Source organism: Topomyia yanbarensis, chromosome 3, assembly GCF_030247195.1.
Source record: "Topomyia yanbarensis strain Yona2022 chromosome 3, ASM3024719v1, whole genome shotgun sequence".
NCBI lineage: Eukaryota > Metazoa > Arthropoda > Insecta > Diptera > Culicidae > Topomyia > Topomyia yanbarensis.
Window position 1 is genome coordinate 386,730,544 of NC_080672.1, and position 21,352 is coordinate 386,751,895.

Genomic DNA, 21,352 nt, shown 5'->3' on the forward strand with positions numbered 1-21,352 from the left:
GCTCATTTTCGGCTGAACTTTACTGGGTTAACAAGACAGCAGGTGAGAGAAATAACGCCGTTTGAAATGTAGTAAATGTAAAGCTTCAAAGCAAATTTTAGGAAGTAATTGGCAGATGGGGCGATATCATTCCTAAGCAACAAAATGTTACATTATACCGGATTCTTTCTCCAGGACAAAACGGACATTATGTCCAACTGCTGTTACAGGCACACCTTTTGGAGCTTATCATAGAAATAAAACACATCTCCGAATGGACGTACTCGATCTCAACCGAGAGTCACTCGATTATATAACGTCGCTATTATATATGAGTGTTTTTTATCCGTTTATATCGTACGATAAACTTGAAGTAAAACTCGATAGTTTTGGTTTCATTGAAATTGATTAAATTTAGTTGTTCCCCAATACAGTGTGGAATATAATGTTGAATAATCACTTTGTTGTTTTTTTTGAGCTGCAGAAATAAGTTTATTAACGTTGATGTTAGAGCAGATTTATTACTTGTTGGAAATTTACTCTAATTTATCGATTTGCCCGCTTTTCATTTGTAGTCCGAGGTGGTAGAGTTCACCAGCAAATTCATGTTGGCATGGATTTTTTGAAAATACCAGATATACTCAATCTTTCAAGGGCATGTTCAGGAGTGATCTATTTAAATAATTTTAACTGTTCTATAATATATAACAAAAAAAATAGAGCTAGAGCTAGCTGGCCCAACAGCAGTTTTAGCGGATATTCTAATTAGTTTAAAATTCATGTCTCATCATGTCTTTAGCGTTACTGGACTCAAACTTATTTTTTCCCAGTCTGTCGGGTCTAAGTATCTGTGCTGAATACTCTCAGTTCTAAGCGTGTTTTAAATTAAGCAACAAAAGTAACAGCGGCGCATAAGTTTGAAATTTTAAAACAAAACTGTTCGAAATTATTGAACAACAATCTGCTGGGGATGTGATTGTTTCAGTTCCAGTTCTACATTGAATCTCCTATATGAAATAAAGCGCTGCTGGGTGCTACTTTGCACTAACCACCCACTCACGAAAAGACTTTAAATACCCATCCACGGTTGATATAATGATAATATAATCTCAGGACGTGTATTCCTTCGGTTTAACTAAGATTGGCGATCCGTTTCTCGGAGAAGTGTGAAAAAAAAATCGAATTGTATTCGCGGAATACAATTACACCCACTAAGGTGATATATTCGCAAGCGGAGTTGGATTGGGTGGTAGCCAGGACGAGAGTTGCTTGAAATGGAGTACAAATTTTGTACGATCGCTAAAACCGTGATAGGTTTTACGGGTTTGGGAGCGGAAAATATGACCAGCTCACGATGTTGGAGACGACAGGCTGCTGTTTTGACGTCCACAAGTTAAAGGTTCCAGATTGCTGTAAATAGAAACATTAAAGCACTATTCAGAGAACTTTTGGGACGATTTCCCATTTTTAGTAGCTTACGGTTTGTTTTGTTGACAAATTATTATTTTTTCCTGCGTAACCAGGGGTTGCCACAGGTTGTTTGAAAAAATAACAACGGACTATTCAATGTTGCTAGTTTCATATATTTTCTAACCAAATGTCACTTTTGACAGTACCAGTTACCTGAGTCACTGAGGGGTACTCATATTTGCGATACAGTTTTGGAATACTAGTGTCTAGTCGTGTCGTTGGTGCTTTGATAACAAACCGGGATAAATCAAATCAAAGCAACCCATTACAGATGCGGTGCGGTATGGCGAGTGCTGAGGGGATCATGAGAATGATTCTTACAATAGGATTGCTAATAGGTCCACCTATAGAGTCCTATGCAAATCGTTTCACTCACACCTCTTGGGAATTTGTTTTCCTCCAGCTGTCATATAAAACTGTCATAAAATTCAAACGTTTTAAATAGCTTGCCTGAAGTATTTATGATGGTGTTTAAATGCTCTGTGTCACTGTAAAACTTATTCCGGAGACGTACTATACCGGTTGGTCGGGATCTTTCATACAAACAATCCGACTGAAAAGCTATTTTCGATTTGTTTTCCTCCACCTATCAGAACATTATGACAGACAAATCGTTGAACATACTAATACAGTTGCAGATTGCTAAATACTCTATTGATCATCCACACGAGCTTTCGAACTGTCCCACGTACACACTACTTTTATGTAAACCCATTTAAAGGCGTTAATCGTTAAAGGGTTAATATACACGTTAATCATAGCAGCCAATCACATAGGATAGCAGAAATGGTTGACAAAACTAGTAAAAATCACTATTTTTTCAGTAATATGATGGTGTTTATACAACCAACTTGTAAGGAGATTTATGAGATACAGGGCGTCTCCATGTGGGTATTTTCAAAAACATAAATATAATAACTTCGGCGAAAAAATGCGCAAGATGAGTCCTGTATATCTTGAAACTACACTAAATTTTGCGTCAGATTCATGATAAGTGACCCATGGGAGACCAACTAAAAAATTGGAAGACGTATAAAGATAAATTACTGATATGACATCGAATTTCTCAATTGCTTTTTCTCGATGCAGAGTAGACCGGCAACAATTTCGACTTTTTTTCGGAACACTTTTCAAATGGTAATTGGATGCAAAAATCATATGCTAAATATGAGCTTTTCCTGATATCTCTAGTTCACCCACAAGAGGTGTGAAGTTTCTATGGTAATATATATGGAAACTCGGAAATAAAAACTTAAAATTAAATAAAAAAATATATCTGCATACGTCAAAATTTTGGCCGCATAGCTTATTTTATAACGAAAAGCTTTGTGGAAGTTGGCATATTGATTAGAAGTTCCCCGACAAAGTTATTTAACTTTGAAGACCAACTATTTTTTTTTTTTTTAAATTGCCTATTCTAAGCATGTGCGAGAAAGAAAGGCAACACATAACTTTATATGAGAATATCAATTTACTGCAAAATCGGATCAATTTGCAGTCTTCGGCAATATTGATTCTTACACCTTATGCTATATATTTGCAGATAATGGGATGCACAGGATGATACTGGCATACAAACTTGAAAACTGTTGTGAGTGAGCTAGAGTTTTCAGAAAAAGCTCATATTCGACAAATGGTGTATGAAGCCAATTACCGTTTGATTTATCAGTGTTCCGAAAAAAATTGTTGCCGGTCTAATGCAGAGCAAACGTAAATCATTTCAGCGCGAAAAACTAATATCTAGTTTGGCATATCAATGCTTCTTTCCAAAGAACTCATAGTTACTCTAGTCGAAACTGTAGTTCTTGAGATATCGGAATTTGAAGTTCTAAGGTACTAATAATTCCAATGGATTGAATTGAACAGAAATCTTCGACATCACTTGCTTCAACGACATATTAAAAATTCATTTTTCATCCGATTATCGTTAAATTTTGATTTTTTTTTTCAAGATGACATATTTAGAAAAGATTCCCAGACATTGATTTTTTAGGGTTTTGTCACTCGTCGTGCCACTGTGGAGCTTGAGCAAAAACTACAGCGTCGTCTCCTTAACCCTCCGGAAGTCACACATTGCACTGAGTGCTTGACGTTCTTCATCGATAACGTCTTAGATCTGCAGATGGTCGCCTAAATTTAGACTATACTGCAACTGCCAAAGTATTAACTCAAAAAAGTTATATGGAATCCTAAGATTCAAAATTAACCGGAGCTAACAGATTTCTATATCACTGAAACAAGAAGTTAAGGGGTATCATACCAATGTACTGGATACTAAGGTGAATGCTGTATTGCTCTCTCCCTCAATTTTTGTAAATTTATTACGTAATAAAGTTCAACTCCATATATTTTCCATATATCTGCTGTCCACGTGCTCTACAGAGATCGAGCGAGTAAGCAATAGCATTGCCACACCTTAGTATCAATCACATTGGAATCATACCTCTTTGCGAGAAAAAATTGAAGAAGGTTTAAATTTATGTAAAGGCATAAAGTAATGCTTTTATTACACCAAAGAATTTTTATACTACATTTTTAAGTGAAAAAGACAAACATTAGTTTGTAAAAATACATTGATAATTGGCGGAGTTATGGATTTTCCCCGAAACCTCTTTTTATTTAAGAGGCTTGCGATGATCACGATGGAAGTCCAACAGATCAACTAAAATCCTCAAAAAACAAAAAAAAATAGATAGCATAGGAGTACCGCAACGATTAGTTGAACAAATAATATCGGGAACGTTTTTCCTAAAAAATCGATGCTTTAAGCTCTAAAGATTGTATTAACTGTTATGTGCCCAACAAAAAAAAACACCTTTAACAGGCCAACATGATTACCCGGGTACCCACAATTTGAAATGCTCATAACTATGGCTTCCTTTAACCGATTCGCACACTTTTAGATGTTTTGGATTCAGAAACTCGTCCACTTTTTGATTCTGTAAAGTTGAACCAGGTGAATGGATCTGGTTCTTGGTAATCCGGATTTTTCGGAGTAATGTTCCAGTACTAGGGTATGATTCGTAAATTTTAATAACGTCCTAGCAATATGCGTATCAAAACTCTTCAAATTGTCTCGGAAGTCTGTTATTTGTTGTTACGGGACCCTATGGCAGTTTAAAAAATGGAATTGGAATGGAATGGCCACTCACGTTCCCACGGTAACCTGCTCCAGAATGTCCGTTCCGGGGTCAAACCACCAAATGGTTAAAAAAAAACGAGATATAGCCTACTGATGTAATTCCAAGAATTTTGATACCCATATTGCTAGTATTCCATTGAAATTCCTAAATAGTATCCCAGCACTGGAACATGTTTCCGGAAATCCGGATTTCCGGGAACCGAATGAAGTAACCCGATTCATTTCTAACAAGTCTAAAAGTGGATGAGTTCCCGAATCCAAAACACCAAAAAGCATCAAAATCGGTTGGAAATTACTTTAGTTATTGGTATTTCACTTTTGTGGGTACCCGGGTACCCACGTCGGCCTGTTACGTAGTAAAAAAATTCAGGAGCCCCTCCTCACTCCTCCCCTTGCTATATCAACAATATTATTAACCCAAAAGCTTGACTTAGTGATCTTCTAAGATGTCGCAAAGTTTCGATTTCCAGCTATGGATAAAACATGGGAATTTCATTAATTGAAACCAAAAAGGTACCGGTGTACCGCGTCGTATACATAACGGTTAATGACAAATTGAGTTAAAATAAATAATTAGCACACATTCAACTTGGATAATTTTCGACGTTTTTGAGCATATATTATCAAATGCGCGTATTCAATTCGTCGCATCAAAATGATTGAATGGCTCTTTTCCAATGAAACGTACAATACCATAGGTATTTCTACGCTACCTTTCAAAGAGACGAAATAATTGATGCATGGCTTCAAAATCTACATAATCTTGTAAAAAGTGCTACCGCTCCCTTTTTATTACTAATCTTATAGAAATTAAAAAAAATCAAAAAAATGTAGACATTGAAATTAAAATTTTATTGATATTGCTTACTGTGAAGCAAATAATTTTATTAGAACAGATACAATTATTTTCTAAATGTTAACGGATTTATATTCTATTTAGTTTGAATCCTATCCACCGTTCGTCAGCACTTTCCAAAAAATGTAATTGGTGCTTTGAGTTAAGGGGTTACATACCTTTTCATTTTACATCAAATCGAAAGAAAGTCATTGATAATATTTTCCCAAATTTTCATAGAGATCCGAGCAATAGATCGAAAGTTACAGTGTTTCGAAGCGCGGTTCGCCTACCAAAAGCTGTGCTAACTTGAAATTTCTAACTCGATTATCTTGAAATGTCGTTTTTTTTTCCAAAAATAGCTTTTCCTTGATCACGATTGCCGAAAAATTACTCAACGATTCTCTTTATTTTTTTTTTAGCTGTTTGTAAATAATTTTTCTCGTACCTTAATGATTCCGTTTTTATGCATAAATTTTTGTTTCACAGATAAGAATTTTTTAAAACTGACCGAAAACTGTGCTTCTGCCGAATAGCGATACGAATCTTGCTACGACGAAAAATAATCGTCGCGTCTCCTTTGAAAAGTACGGACAATATCTATATAATATCTATATAACACTGGTTATTTTTTTCACGGTAACTTAACGCCTAACGATAGGCCGCCCAATTACATCTAAGTAATATACACACCGCGCACATCTCCGTTTAAGCATGGCAGTTCACGAAAGAACGCACTGCGCCGTTGTGTAGATAATTACCCCCGGTAACAGCGGTAATACAGAACAGTTTGTTTTGATTCTGCTGTAACACCAGAGATGGTAACGGTTTTGCGATTTAAGTACGATTTACATTAAAAGTAAAAGTTACTTTTAAGGGGTTACATACAAAGTTGTGACGAAAAAGTGAGCAAAATTTGTGATTTGTTGAGTCTTATGCAAATTTTATTTGAAACAGCGAAAGACTGTTCGTTGGTAGCACTATCGAAGATAGAAAAAAGTTAAATTAAAAAAAATATTCAAGTCTTTCGGAGTTATGGCCCATTCCCCGAAGCATGTTTTTTGGCAGAGGTTGGCGGTGAACGCTCTCCAAACCGAACCGCTCAACTGAAATCCAAAAACTAAATAGATTATTGAATAAAAATGTATTGTTGTGTACTTGAACGGATTGGCTTCCCAATAGAAAATTTTTTTGAGCATAAGCATGACAATTCGTAGTTGCTATTCCGTGATTGGCCAGAATAAGCGAAATTGCACAAAGAATCAACAAATGGGGCCTAGGAGTAGCTATCCATTCTCAATGTGCACGTTTCGAGAGTTCTATACTTTGCAATGTCAATGACGGCGCCGGCCACGTCCTTACAGTCATCGGGGAAGGAAAGGAATGTTAGTGCAGTAAACGTTGTTATGGAGACCGTGTATACCTCTGCATCTCCACGTTTGTCACGGGAAGGAATTTTTGTTAGTATGATGGGGTAAAGAGTCACATAAATCTGGATTCACCTTGATCAGTGATACAATCTATGCAACTCTCAGAAGTATTACGTGCTTATTTATGATAGATTTATCGTTTGTTTAATTAATTTGGAAATGATCGGTTTGTAAAAAAAAGTAACTTCAGCTCCGGACTGCCGACAGTCGGGAGTGTTGCTCATGTTTAATTGAATCTAACGGTATGTTGACGATTTCATTATTCCTTGTTTCTTTATTCCAGGGAATCACGACTATCTAAAAACAATACAATACGAAGAAAAGTGATTACCTTGAGTGTTTCAAGACATTGGTCGATATAATATGGCAATACCTAATTGAAGATTTCATATTACAAGTATTATTTATCGTGTATAAACTTTGATATTTATATAGCAAATAAAATGACAATTATATATTGGTTTCTTTCTCCGCCAAAAAATAAATTTATGTTTACGTTATCATTATTCGCGCACGTTGTTAAGCTATCTGAAGCGCATTTTAAACGGTATAAAATAAGCAATACCGAAATACCTGAAACGACTAGCTTCGTATATCTTTGTATATGTATATATGTATATAAGCAACCGATGACGCTAATTTTTACACTAACTAGTAGAACAAGATTGGAGACAATAAGAAGGAAAAGAAAGTAGGAGAAAGAGGGTAACAATGGAACTATGAAAACATATTGTTTTCATAGTTCCACTGTTACCCTCTTTCCCCTAACCTGTCACCTTTTACGTGAATAATCAAGCTAGAATATTTTTATACTCATGAAGAAATATAGTTAACATGGCAAGTTGAAAGTATTCGATACAATGAGAGCAATCAATAAATTGGATTTCATTAAATTAATGAGACTAAAAGTAAGTCAATGAAACATATCGTAGGTGTCAAGTCAGACCAGACTAAGTGACATTGTGTTGATTTCGAGAAAAACGAGTTTAAAGCTTGAATCGCAGCATCCTTTACATTATAATTCTTGCTTATTGTAAAATATTTCAAATCAGCTAAAAGTCGAATGTGGCTGAAGAAATGATTTATCCAGTGCTATGATTATCTAATTTTTTAAGGTTTTGCGACTTAGTCCGGTCAACCCCTAATATAGTCATCATTTCACTCAGATGAGACCATGCGTATTCTCCACGCACATTAAATGCACCGTGGATTAGTTTCCTTGTTGGTCAAATAAACACTAAACAAACAAAGAAATTAGTTTGATCAGTCCAAAGAAATGTCAGCTCGATTAGCATCAACCGGCGGATATAATGGTATCAAATCAAAGAACATTTAAAATTACATACGAGGAAATATGTGCAATTCTGAATATAATAAAATAAAACCTACTTAATTATTTGCTATAAAATAAGATCCGGGAATTTAGTTGCATAACCAAGATAGTTCATTTTCAAAGAAAACACTGTTCACACTGTTATAAAATAGGTGATAAGAGACGCGAACGAAAATAGCTGACAGGTTTCCCAATAGAATTTTTTTCTTGTTGCAAAAAAAACATGTTGGCCAAAAAATTGAATTTTGCAGCGTTAAAAATTTCAAACTAAAATTCATTGCAAAAGATCGAAATTTTTTAATGAAAAAGAAACCGCTTAAGTACACGAGAATGTAAATACAAACAATTAAAAAAAATTGAAAATTGGATGAAGAGTTTAATACAACGGTACTTTTCAAAAAACTTCATTCCGAGATAAGTTTGAAGTTGTATGTTAACTTCTTTCGTGGAAGAACTAGCGCCATGCAAACGGCTATAATTTAAAATCTAGTGCTCCGATCTGAATGAAATTTCGCACAGATATTTTCAAAAGTATGTACTTTCAGAATATTCAATAATTTATTTTTTTCGAATTTGTGGATTCCAACTTTGTATATAGCCCCTTAATCAGCCGCTTTTAGCCTGCTTCTGAAATGATGAGTAGGATTTAGCTTCACACATACATTATGTGAATAATGGGGGTAAAAGGATACAAACGTTTCGTGCGGTCATTCTAACTAGCTTTATCCTATTCTCCGGATTTTTCTATAGAAGAATTACTATTTTTCATCAGCCACGTTCAGTCTCTGTTCGAGAAGCACAGTCAGGTTTAACTTTCCAATTGATATATTGGAAAAGTTGGGGTAAAACGGGTACACGCGTTACGTGCGGCCATTTTAATTATCTTTAATCGATTTCCCTGAATATTTTACATAAGAAATATTACTTGTTATCAGCCGCATTTTGCCTCTTTCTAAAATGTAGAGCCAGGTTTAACTTTATATTTCGTCGCTGTTGTGCTGTATATGACAAACGCCATTTTGGGGTAAACTGAGTTGAATATGCCATTTTGTTGGTCTAAAAAATCTCTACAAAATGGCGAGAATGAGATACAGCGAGAAACGTGCTGAGAAATTCTGTGATATTTGTTTAAAATGACTGTGTCTGGGCATTGGCACAAGTTATCTTGATGTATAAGATGTTTTTCTATGTAAAAATGTCTGAGAAACACAATGGCAAAATCATTTTCAAAATAAAAATACACGAAATGTGAGAAAAAAGTAATTTTAGTTTTAAACTGGCAATATAGCATATTTGGCAACACTGTAAAAAATTATTATTTTTTCTAGTTTCCCTGACTAATTTCCTTTAAAATGTATCTCACCGATTGTTTATAGACCAAATAAAGCCAAAGATATAAATAAAAGTTAATAATTGATGATTTTTTTCTATGGAAAATTTTCCAAGCGCGATTATGACACGCCATACAAATTTTGTCATCAAAACACACCTATGACACGTATGAGTGCGCCTTTTGTTTACATGTTTAGCAAAAACTAGAAATATAGTCAACCAATCTTCATAATATTTGAGAGATTAATACAGAATAGACAGAAGCATCAATTGTATGCTCTGAATTGTTTCTACTATTTACCAATTGCAAGATATTCAATTTCAAACTTCAAAAATCGTTTTTCTTGAAATGTGCAAAATGGCGCTTGTCATAAGATAGCACAACAGCGACGATTTGAGTTATGGGAGGAATTGGGGTAAAACGGTTACACACGTTTCGGGCGGCCAGTCTAACTATATTCAAACAATAACCTGGACTTTTATACATGTTTGAACTACCACTTTTGATCAGCCTCATATAGCCTTTTACCGTAAGTATAAAACCAGGATTAACTTCAAACTTTAGTTTTGTGATGAATTGGGGGCAAAATGGGTGTATTTGTTTCGCGAGTTTATCCAATTGTCTTTAATCGATTCTCTGGATTTTTTACCGAAGAAATACAAATTTTTGTCAGCCGAACATGAGCTCGAACAAAAAAAAGGATTCGTGGCAAAACGGGCATGATAGCGTACCGTGGGGTCGTTGTAAATACTAGCAATCAATTTTTCAGACCTTGTTACATTACAAAACCTTTCCTGGTAAACGTTATCCAGCCTTTTCAAAAAAAAAGTTTTTTCGAGTTTTGGGCGCGTTTTTTCAAATTTTTTAGCGTCGACATATATCATCTCGTTGCTTTCGATCAATTCTATATATGTGCAAATCGTACTAAATATGTAATAGACATTTCTACCATTATATTGAACATAACCATCCATGGAATCGTAGTTTGGACGAATGAGAAAGGCACAATTGCACCACTAGGTTGATTAAAATAGGTTTCATATTTTACTTGACTTTTACTACTTCATATTCATTTCTATAATTTAATACATGTCTACTATAACGTTTTTTTTATTTTCTAATTTAATATAATAGTTTAAAAAATCCAGTTTCTTCTTTTTGAATATTTTTTTGTTACGATTACAGAGGTTTTAACCGCTTCTTTTGTTGGGGTAGAAAGATCTCTTTAGAAAAATCTCTGACCCTACGTGCAGAGTTAGAATTTAAGCCAGGTGGGCGTGCAAGACAATCGATGCCCAACTTATGTTATGCCTGTTCCTAAACAATTTTATTATTCTCGATTCATTTTTTTCATTTTTATCTACTGATTTCATATCAACCTTTGTTTACTTTTTTGTGTTTTCTTTCCTTCATTTTTCATTTTTCTGTTTATTTTTCCAACACGTCTTTTTAAATCGTTCAATATTATTCTGATCATTAAATTTTTGCAATTAGTTTTTCTAATTTCATGTCTTTTTTATTTGTTTGGTTCTTGTTATGGTTTTCTCTATTATTAAATTTCTATTACTCATATTATCAGCTTTTTCAACATTGCCATTTTTTCATTGTTTTAATATTTCCGATTTTCCATTGTTCTAAACTTAGATAAGGCGTTCTATTTATGATATTGCTGTTTTAATATTTGTTTCTATTGTTCACCCTTCATTTTTAACTTTCTGCTCTCTAAAATTTTGTTTTGCTTAACCTTTCGGCAGTCGCGCTAGTGCACTGAGTGCACCATGCTTTAAAAAACTAGCGAAAGCGTCTTAGAGCATCAGTGGCGCTCGTTCAGTGAGACATATGCGCTACTTCCGGAGGGTTAAAGAAGCAATTATAGATTGCTAAGAAAACCGCAAAACCTATTGCCACTTCACGAAAGTTACGGATATTTCATTTAATTCCCAAAAATGCCCAACACCACTATTTGACGGATTGAGAAAAATTTCCAGTGAGTTCACAATAAAATTTTACAGCAACTGTAAACTACTACCAATTTATCAGTTTACTTATCAATAGTTTTATCATTTTTGCAAACAATTCCAGTAGTGTCGCACATAGAAGTATTTCAACTAAAACCTGACCAAAATCCAAAAGTATAAATGAACCTCGATCATGTTATTATTTTTCTATTCCTCGATACATACGGCATCGGATGTCCGCCAGTTTTGACAATGTCTATGATGTTTGCAAACAACGCTAGATGTCAAAATATAGCAATAGTTTGCCAAGTCAAATTTTGTTTCAGGTGTATTTTGTAAGGTTTTTAGTCTGCAGTGGTGGAAGCTGGAACGAATTGAATTGCGAAACATTTTGCGGAATTCATACGACCTCCGGAGGGTTAAGGGTAGTAACTTTGGATTATCGAACGGGTATTCATTATATTATCCACCGTGGAGAAAAGAAAAAGAATAAAAGTTTAATTACACCATCAGATGAATGACTGTTGATATTCAATTTTCCCTAAGCATTTCTCAATTTACGCAAATTCTTCATGTATTAATAAAAATATTGCCGAGAATATAAGGTTTAATTATAATCTTGGTGAAACGATTCTAGGTGTTTCAGCTTTCGCAACCATATTCGTTCAGGTCAAATCGAACTCTCGTCTTGACAGATCCAACGTCAATAGATGACACTAAAAATCCTAGATCGATCGGTATAATATTTCAAAAAATATTTATTGCATCATAAACTGCAAAGATTAGTTCCAAAGGCCACTACGGTTTGAAGGTGAGACAGTGACCTACCAGAGCGTCATTATTGTATCCCGCCCGCATCCGTTTGACCTGTTGCGACGTATTGTCAGTGTTTATGTCACTCGTTCAGTGCGTCACGGCCAAACCACATTATTAGCTTGAAGGTGCTCGAAGCTCGCCGAATTGTGATGTAACTTTCTAGTGTCGTTAGAACCGGTGTACATACTGATCACCAATTGAACTGCAATGATGTGCGTAGTAGTTTGTTCAGTTGCATGCTTCGAATTGCACACTTCTACTCATAATGCTGACAGGTAGGTGGCTTTCGGCGCGAAGTTAACCGACAAACTGGTCTAACTGGCTTCGATATCAGCTTCAAGGAAGCAACATCAACACTGACCACAACGCTGATGACTGGACCGCAGGCTGATCTTGTTGTAATAGCTGGTACAAATTGTAAACAATAATCTGCGGTGGTATGTATGCAACTGACCGATGGCTGGGAGGGTGTGGGATTAAGTAGGTAAATAGAGCAAATAAACACATCACAATAATAATGTAATAGTAAATTAATCGAAAAAAATGTAGAAAATAATTTAAAATTTATTTGATCAAGTTTCAACACCCGTATACGGGATGCCTTCACAGAGCAAGATCAACTAGACCCTTAACGCTAGATACACCTTCGTAACATTAAAGCTAATCAATAAAATCTTTCGCGGTAAAAACGAACAAGTACCTTTCCTTTTCTTTCGTCACAATTTCATCGAAGGAAATCACAGGAAATCGTTTGAGCATGCGTTCACCGAAAAAAAACGACGACTTCACACAACCTATACAGTAAATTTCGACTGAACAGAGGGACCAGGCAAAGAGCCGGGCCGTTAGCTTAAAACAGCAACCATTTGAAGATGTAAAAGAATAGCAGCACCCACAGGGAATAGTAAGCCGCCAGGATGAAGTAGTGCACCAGGCCCATCTGTCGGTGTCGCTTTTTGGCATCTTCCAGATTGTCCATCGGTTCGTTCGCAATGTGTCGCCGCAATCCGTGGATGTACGTCCAGAAGTAGTCGGGCCAACTGATCCGGGTAATGTCGCACTGGAACATGTCCCTATCGTCCGGTGAAAGTCTGTGGGAAGGTGATTGAAAAAAAATGATTAGTGTAAGGCTCATGGCTACCTATGAAGAGTGTAAGATTTTACTTCTCGATCAGGCCCTTCATGTTGTCCTTCTCGAAGTGCCACCGGCCATTGGCGAAGTACGAGATGACCGTTGCGAATTTGTGTACCTTCCGGTATAGGTCCATGATTCTGTGGAAAGTACAATGGAAAGATGAACATCTTCGAATAGATACCTGGCGTGTTAATGTTTGAGCGGGTCAGTTATGAATTTATTTTCCGTAAAGTTATTTGCAACATCACAATCTGTTGAATCATATATTTAAACTTCCGTTTACGAAGACCTTTTCACGTTATATTTATTTTGGTTTACCTTGTTCGTAAAAACGATTTTACGAATCAGCTTCATAAAAAAAGATTGAGTGCGTACGGTATAGTACAAAATTGTATAAAATTTAAACCAAGTATTTCTTACTGTCCGCAGACGAGGCAACCAGCCCCACGCCACATAAAGTATTCTCTATGGACCTTATTCTAGATATGCAATATGTAATGGAAAATCAGCCACGATTATATGGACTCGTTATGCTTTGTCTTACGTATTTCAAATACAACTAATTCTAATATGATTTGTGGCGGTCTCATCTATAGACGAAAAAATCCCAAAGCAAAAAAAACATTTTGGATTGAACCGAATGTTTTCGTGCTAGTTTCATCATCAGTAACTACCACTAACTTGTGGTCGACTGTACAATTAATCTGAACGGTACCAAAATTGGCACGAGTTAGACGCTGAATACAAAAAGGCATACGTTGCGTTGCGAAGCATGGTGCTATTCGTAGATTGCAACAATTATCGTGTAGCATAAGAATCGTCATATTCGGCCACGACCGTATTCACCGGTATTTAGCACAGGATAGAAAATGTTGATGAAATACCCACTTAAAGGAAGAACACCGACTCAGCGACGCTTCCATAAGCATCAACAAGTTGGATTACAGGACAGGTATTGGTCAAGGATTCGTCACAAGTAGTTACGGCTACCACGAAAAGGATATGTTTTTATGCGGTGGGTTAGTTAGTCTCCGAGTGCGCCAATGATCAGAGCAAAATGATGTTTAGTTGTTTTTTGTGCTTTAATTCTCGGTAGCCTGCCACCGACTGTGATTTACTTGTGTCCTAAACCACAGCAATTTGAACTCTAAACAGCTGAACGAGGGAGTATTGTTTAAACTGTGCTGAATGCAAACAGGCATACGTCCTGCATGAACGCGTAAACAGTCGTCCGATTTCGGCTGATGTCTTGGGCAGAGTTAAAAATAATCGAAGCTCTTTTTTGACGGCTGAAAATGAACCTGACGCGACTCGCGGTGAATAGAAAAAAAACATTCATTCAAATATCCATCCTTATTCATTCAGTTGAATATCGTGCAATATATTCATTTCACTAATTATCTAGGAAAATGTTTTCAAATGCCGGTAAAGTATATGAAACAACAATCATCATCGCTTACATTGTGCCAGGGCCTACTTTGATGCGTTTGATTCGTCGCTGCACGGTCGCTTCGTGTAATAATCGGAGACGAATGAAAATCTGCATGGATGAATGAGCGGTTTGTTCGTTTGACGTTTTCAGCTGCGTCACTGAATATTGAAAATGAATGCGGCTGAATATGATCAATTTTCATTCAATGAATTTGAATATTTTTAACTCTGGTCTGGGGTATCAAGAACAAAAGTTCTGGTTTGCTGATAGGAAAACTGAATCCGAAACTGTCGTTTGGCTTAAGAATCAAGTTGGTGCTAGTTACTGATGATTAGAATCCGATACGCAAAAATCAAACTCTAAGATTCGAGTGATTTTGACGTTTTGTTTCGAAATTAGTTTTAGTACTATTTATTCCTATTTTAGGCAACAAACAATTTATTAGAAACGAGTAATTTTCATTCAATGGGTAGACAAAGCTTCCAATCAATTTACTAAAGTTAAAGGTTTTCGAAATACATGAAAAGAATACTATTTCCATAGAATACTGGAAATAAATATTTTTTAATATCAGTTATCAGAAAATATTGGCCCTACCGGCGCGATCATCATGTTATGCGGAGATTTGTGCCTTGCCATGACATCTAATTACTTATCTGGTGGACAGGGAAAGGGAGGTGAAAGAAAAAAGGTATGGATAAGAAAATGACCACACAATACAATCACAACACAGAACAATAAAAGGCCTGGATCCTTCACTCCTGATGGAATACTGATAAAGCCTATAGCTCTTTATCACATGAACAATACTATATCCTTGTGATTTGGCTTTCTGTACAAAAAGTCGGATAAGCAATTGCATTGGGCAGCTGATATGATATGCAGTTCCATAATCGGATTCACAAAGATCACACGAATAATACTCAGCACGCTGAAATGTTGCCATGTGATAAAGGGCGAACACGAAATTATTGCGACACATTCAACAGGGCATAACTTTTTTACCATTGGGTAAAAATCAACCAAATTTTGCACACTTTCTCATTGATGTGTATTGTTTGCATGCTGTCAAACTCGAAGTCGTGTATTTCGATTCAACGAAAATGGAGGTGATCCAACGCGAGTCGAGAGAACAAATTCTTTCCAAACACCTGGAATTTCCTGACCTGTCGCACCGGCATTAGGAAAAATGTTGAACATTCACCATTCAACCGTCTCCAGAGTATTGAAGCGGTTCCAGGAGCGGTTGACGTTGGACCACGGCAAAGAAGCTGGAAGAAAACCGGGACCGGAGAACAAAAAGACGGAGGGAAAGGTGAAGCGGATGATTAAAGCAAATCCCAACATCACAAGCCGTGATTTGGCTAAAAAGATCGGCATGTCGCAAAGCTACGTCCAGAATGCAAAGAAGAGAGCTGGACTAAATACATACAAGGTACAGAACTTCCCAAACCGCGATGAGCGGCAACAATCAACGGCTAAAACTCGGGCACGGAAGCTCTACGAGAAGATGTTGACAAAATATGGCTGCTGTGTGATGGACGACGAAACGTATATAGAAGCCGATTTTAAGCAAATTCCGGGGTTGGAGTTTTTCACCGGCAAGAGAAAGTTCTATGTGGACGACAAATTTAAGAAGAAGAAAATGTCGAAGTTCGCCTCCAAATATCTCATTTGGCGGACTTGCGGACTGAGGAGTGAGCCTTTCGTGACAAAGGGCACAGTAAATAGCGAGATCTACAAATCTGAGTGCCTCGAGAAGAGCCTTTTGCCGTTCTTGCAACAGCTCCGCTATTTTGGCCAGATTTGGCATCATGTCACTATTCTAAAAGTGTCCTGGAGTGGTATGAGGCCAATTCTGTCCATTTTGTTCCAAAGGACATGAATCCGCCAAACTGTCCGGAGCTGCACCCGGTGGAGCAGTATTGGGCAATGATGAAGCGGGAACTTCGGAAGAGCAAGAAGACAGTCAAAGACGAGAAGGACATGTTAAGAAAATGGAAAAAACTTTGATGGAGGGCATCAAGCGAAAATGCGTTCAATTTTACACTCAAGGCTCCATCGATAACCTTTTCTTTTGATTTTTGAAGTAAATATATGTATAAAACTACCCTAAAATTTTGGTTAGATTTTAAACATTATAAGAAAATTGGCATGATATTTTCGGTGTCGCAATAATTTCGTGTTCGCCCTTTAATTGAGTTTGAAATGCCCTGTCATTACCCTGCCTACAATACTGAAATTGTGCTTGGAAAAATGCAACGAATTGTTATATTTGGATTCATAGTCCAACAAGAAGACACCATTGCTCAACAACATACAAGGGGTGTTGCATCAAATCAAAAAATTGTTAATGCAAACACCGGTGATCATTGTCTGATAGGATATCGGAAACCCAAGCTCATGAAGTTTCCTCAACAAGCCATCGGCAACAAGGTTCCATACAAGTAGTGACAGTACACAACCTTGAGACACGCAGTTTTCTTATTTATACTGGTCTTAATGATGAGCACCGATGTCGGTTGCTAAGCATTGTGTATATCTAGTTCGTAATATATGCAGGGACTCCATGACCTCGTGCTGCTTCCAAAATGGATTCGAATGACACGTTGTCAAAATCACTTTCTACATCAAGAAAAGCTCTTAAACCTGTTAGCTTTTGCGATAAAGCCTATTCATTGTTGTTGATAACATTGTGTAACAAGGCTGTAGTAGATATACCTCGCTGATATGCATGATTTCAGCGAAAACCGGTTTTCATCCAGTGAAGAAATTGGCCGTAAGTACATTGCTGGGCCCGCGCAATGTAAGAATCGATATTATAGTTACAGTTGAAAGCTGGAAAATCCAACCAGCCACAATCGTTTTTTCTCTTGTTTAGTGCCAATCCACGATGTCGGAAGGTGCGCTGTATAGCGCATCATTGTATGAATACAGCGCACTACTTTCGACACGATTCCATTGTTTAGAACCAGAGAAAATACGATTGTCGCTGGCTGGATTTTCCAGCTTTTAACTGCAACCAGTATTGATAGAAAAAATAACAGTATTTATATGAGCTTGGCGAGCCAACTTAAAGGCTTCCTACCTGTCCCTGCGTCAGCGATTTCAACCTCTTCTGTACAACTCTTTGAGTCTAGCAAGTACGGCATTCCACCAAGGGGTTCCTCTAGAAGCATGCATAACTCGAAGCGGACAAGCTTCTTTGTATGCTCACTTAGAGTTTGTTTTATCCACGACCTCATCTAAGTCACTTGGAGATTTAATCGATGAAAATAGCCATTAAACCTAGTTGTCAAACCCTCTTTGAAAAGGGCCCCCAGTGGTTTTACAATTAGGATATGTGACGATGTCTAGCGAGACGTTTAAATGATCAAAAACGGAGTACTCATGAGTACGCCGGTTCAAACTCGTTGTGTACAAGCCAGTTCGCCAACTAATGCGTAAATCCATTAGAGCAGAGAGTTACATCTAACAACAAGGAGCTTCTTGAAAAGTTAAAACTCTGAAGTTGATAAAAAAAACCTATAAAATTTGTTGAACTCCCCTGAAAATAGTGAAATTTAACAGTATTGTAGAAATTAGGCTGTGGGCTTTTCTGAAGTTCGTTGGTTTTTCCTAAATTGTTGGAAATCTGTTGAACTTTACAATTAATATGTTGTAAACATTAGACAAAAACATAGTTTTAAAAACAATGAGAGGAGATGAAGGGCTAGAAGGTCGAAATATTTACAATATGAAAAATTATGTTGCATGGCAAAAATCATAAAAAATAAAATTTGGGCTATCTTGAAGATCGAAAAACTTCGCATTGAGGTTAACCTTCTTTTGGTATTGGGGTCAATATGACCCCAAATAAACCTTCAAAATGCGATAAATTTTTATGTTTTTTGCCTTTCTCATATAAAGAAAGGCTATGCAATCACTGTAAAAATCTACTTTTTAACCGAGGCCCGGAGGGCCGAGTGTCATACACCATTCGATTCAGTTCGTCGAGATCGCCAAATGTCTGTGTGTGTATGTATGTGTGTGTGTATGTGTGTGTGTATGTGTGTGTGTGTCATTTAAACTCACACAATTTTCTCAGAGATGGCTGAACCGATTTTTGCAAACTTAGTTTCATCTGAAAGGTATAACGCTCCCATAAGCTGCTATTGAATTTTTAGTTGATCCGACTTCCGGTTCCGGAGTTACGGGTTGAAGAGTGCGGTCACACAGCAAATTCCCATATAAACTGGTACCACCATGATGTTCAAATGATGTAAAACATATTAAAATTGATGTAACATTACTCTAGTTTGCGGGTCTGGATCACTAATGATCAATCAAAGCAGCTTTGACCACATTGGCCACCTATGACGGTTCATGACGCCCCCAGGGAACCCGCCAAGTTCCTAAGCTAATATCACACCCATTCCACAACGAATTCTCTACCGATTTTTACAAACTTAATTTCAAATGAAAGATACAGTAATGCCATTGACTGCTGCTGAATTTCATTCGGTTCTGACTCTTGCTTCCGGAGTTACAGGGGTGTAAGTAAGGATACACTGGAATTTCCCATATAAATCGGTACAATCGTAATACCTCAGATGCCAAAAACTATTGAAATGGTCACCAAATTACTTCTAATCGCAGATCTAGATCGCTGATTGCCAATCAAACATTCTTTGAATATATTGTCCACTATCGACGATTCCGGAAGTCCGGAATTCCGGGCATATTCCACAATTAAAGTCACATCGGTTCTTCGGTTATGACTGAACCGATTTTCTCAAACCAAGTCTCAAATGGAAGGCAAAATATGCAGTTGAGTATTGCGTCGCCCCCCCCCCCCGCCTTGCCCTTACACCTTCCTCCTTCATCACTCCCCTCCTCTTGGACCACCCTCACGCCCGCATTTCCTGCATCCACCCCGTATACCGAAATAAGGATTTCTGACGCATCCTCCACTCCCACTCTACTAACCCCCCATTCCCTACACGTTCAAACCATTCCACCAACCTTTCCAAATTATAATCACATGAAGATAACATTGAACTCATGCTTATTAAGCTAATTAAATATTATTCTTTTGCCTTTCTTATATAGAAAGGTTATGCAATTGCTCCAAAAACCGACTTTCTAACCGAGGCCCGGAGGGCCGAGTCTCATATAACATTCGACTCAGTTCGCCGAGATCGCAAAATATCTGTGTGTATGTATGTGTGTATGTATGTATGTATGTATGTATGTATGTATGTATGTATGTATGTATGTATGTATGTATGTGTGTGTATGTGCGGATTTGTTAACAAAATGTACACATCGGTTTCTCGGAGATGGCTGAACCGATTTTTACAAACTAAAATTCAAATGAAAGGTATAATATTTCCATAGGTTGCTATTGAATTTCATTTTCAACCGACATCTTGTTCCGGATTACGAGTTGAAGAGTATGGTTACAAAACAAAATTTGTTGATTTGACCACATCGGTTTCTCGGAATTTTCTGAACCGATTTTGACAAACTTGATTTTAAATGAAAGGTCCATGAGCTGCTGTTGAATTTTGTGTGGATCCGAGTTCTGGTTCCTGAATTACAGGGTGATACGTACGATCACGCAGCAAATCCCGATTCTAACGAATTCTGCGATGAGTGTAAAAAGGTGAAATTTTTTCCAAAATGTAAACACAACTGTTGAATTTGTAGATCTAGGTCCCCAACAGTCATTGAAAGTCTCTTTGGCCACACTGGCCACCATCGACGGATCCTGAAGTATCCAATTTCAGAATAATGGTTATATTGGTTTCTCGAAAATGGCTAGATCGATTTGATCAACTTAGTCTCAAATGAAAGGTGTTGTGTCCCCGGAAACTGATATTAAATTCCATCTCTATCCGACTTCCGGCTCCGGAGTTACGGCGATCACACAGAAAACTCCAATTCAAACCGATACCGCGATGAATGCAAAAAGGTGCTCTTATATATACTTACCAAGTATAATAAGAATGAAAGACATTTCCATAATGTTATATTGTACGAACCAGCTTTTAAATCATAGTTTGGAGAAATGAGAAAGGCACAATTGCACCTCTAGGTGGATTAAAACAGGTTTTTTATCTAGAAGTTTAGAATTTCTCGACTTTTCCTCTTTCATGGAGAGCAACTATCTTCAATAGAGTCCAAAATTTTAGCTCATTCCTGAAGGGCTGTACAAAAAAAATTACGAATAAGGTGTTAGCGGGTCATATTGACCCCGATTTCGAACTCAGTTTCAAGCCACATTTTCAACCAAATCTATACGAACTGGTACTTGAATTGTTGGTTAGAGTTTAAATTTTCAGTTTTTGGTAAATATTTACGTTTTTGACCTGATTGGTCAGTGGTAATCGGTGTCGAATGAGGTCATGTTTTGCATCCATAGATGTAGGCAGAACCGTCATCATAAATCACAAATTTATTGACAGAATACTAATTATAAACACAGACGAAACTAAAATGAGAATG

General features: G+C 36.9%; 1 protein-coding gene across 1 annotated transcript in view; it reads right to left on the bottom strand.

The window, feature by feature from the left end:
• Positions 1-12,842: 12,842 nt before the first annotated feature.
• Positions 12,843-21,352, bottom strand: part of LOC131691621 (fatty acyl-CoA reductase wat-like) — a 56,414-nt gene continuing 47,904 nt past the window's right edge. The window contains exons 8-9 of the mRNA XM_058978155.1: positions 13,461-13,568; positions 12,843-13,387 (exon numbers count right to left, since the gene is read on the bottom strand). Of these exons, the coding sequence (XP_058834138.1) occupies positions 13,147-13,387; positions 13,461-13,568 (349 nt within the window). The 3' untranslated portion in view covers positions 12,843-13,146. The remainder of the gene's footprint in view (positions 13,388-13,460; positions 13,569-21,352) is intronic.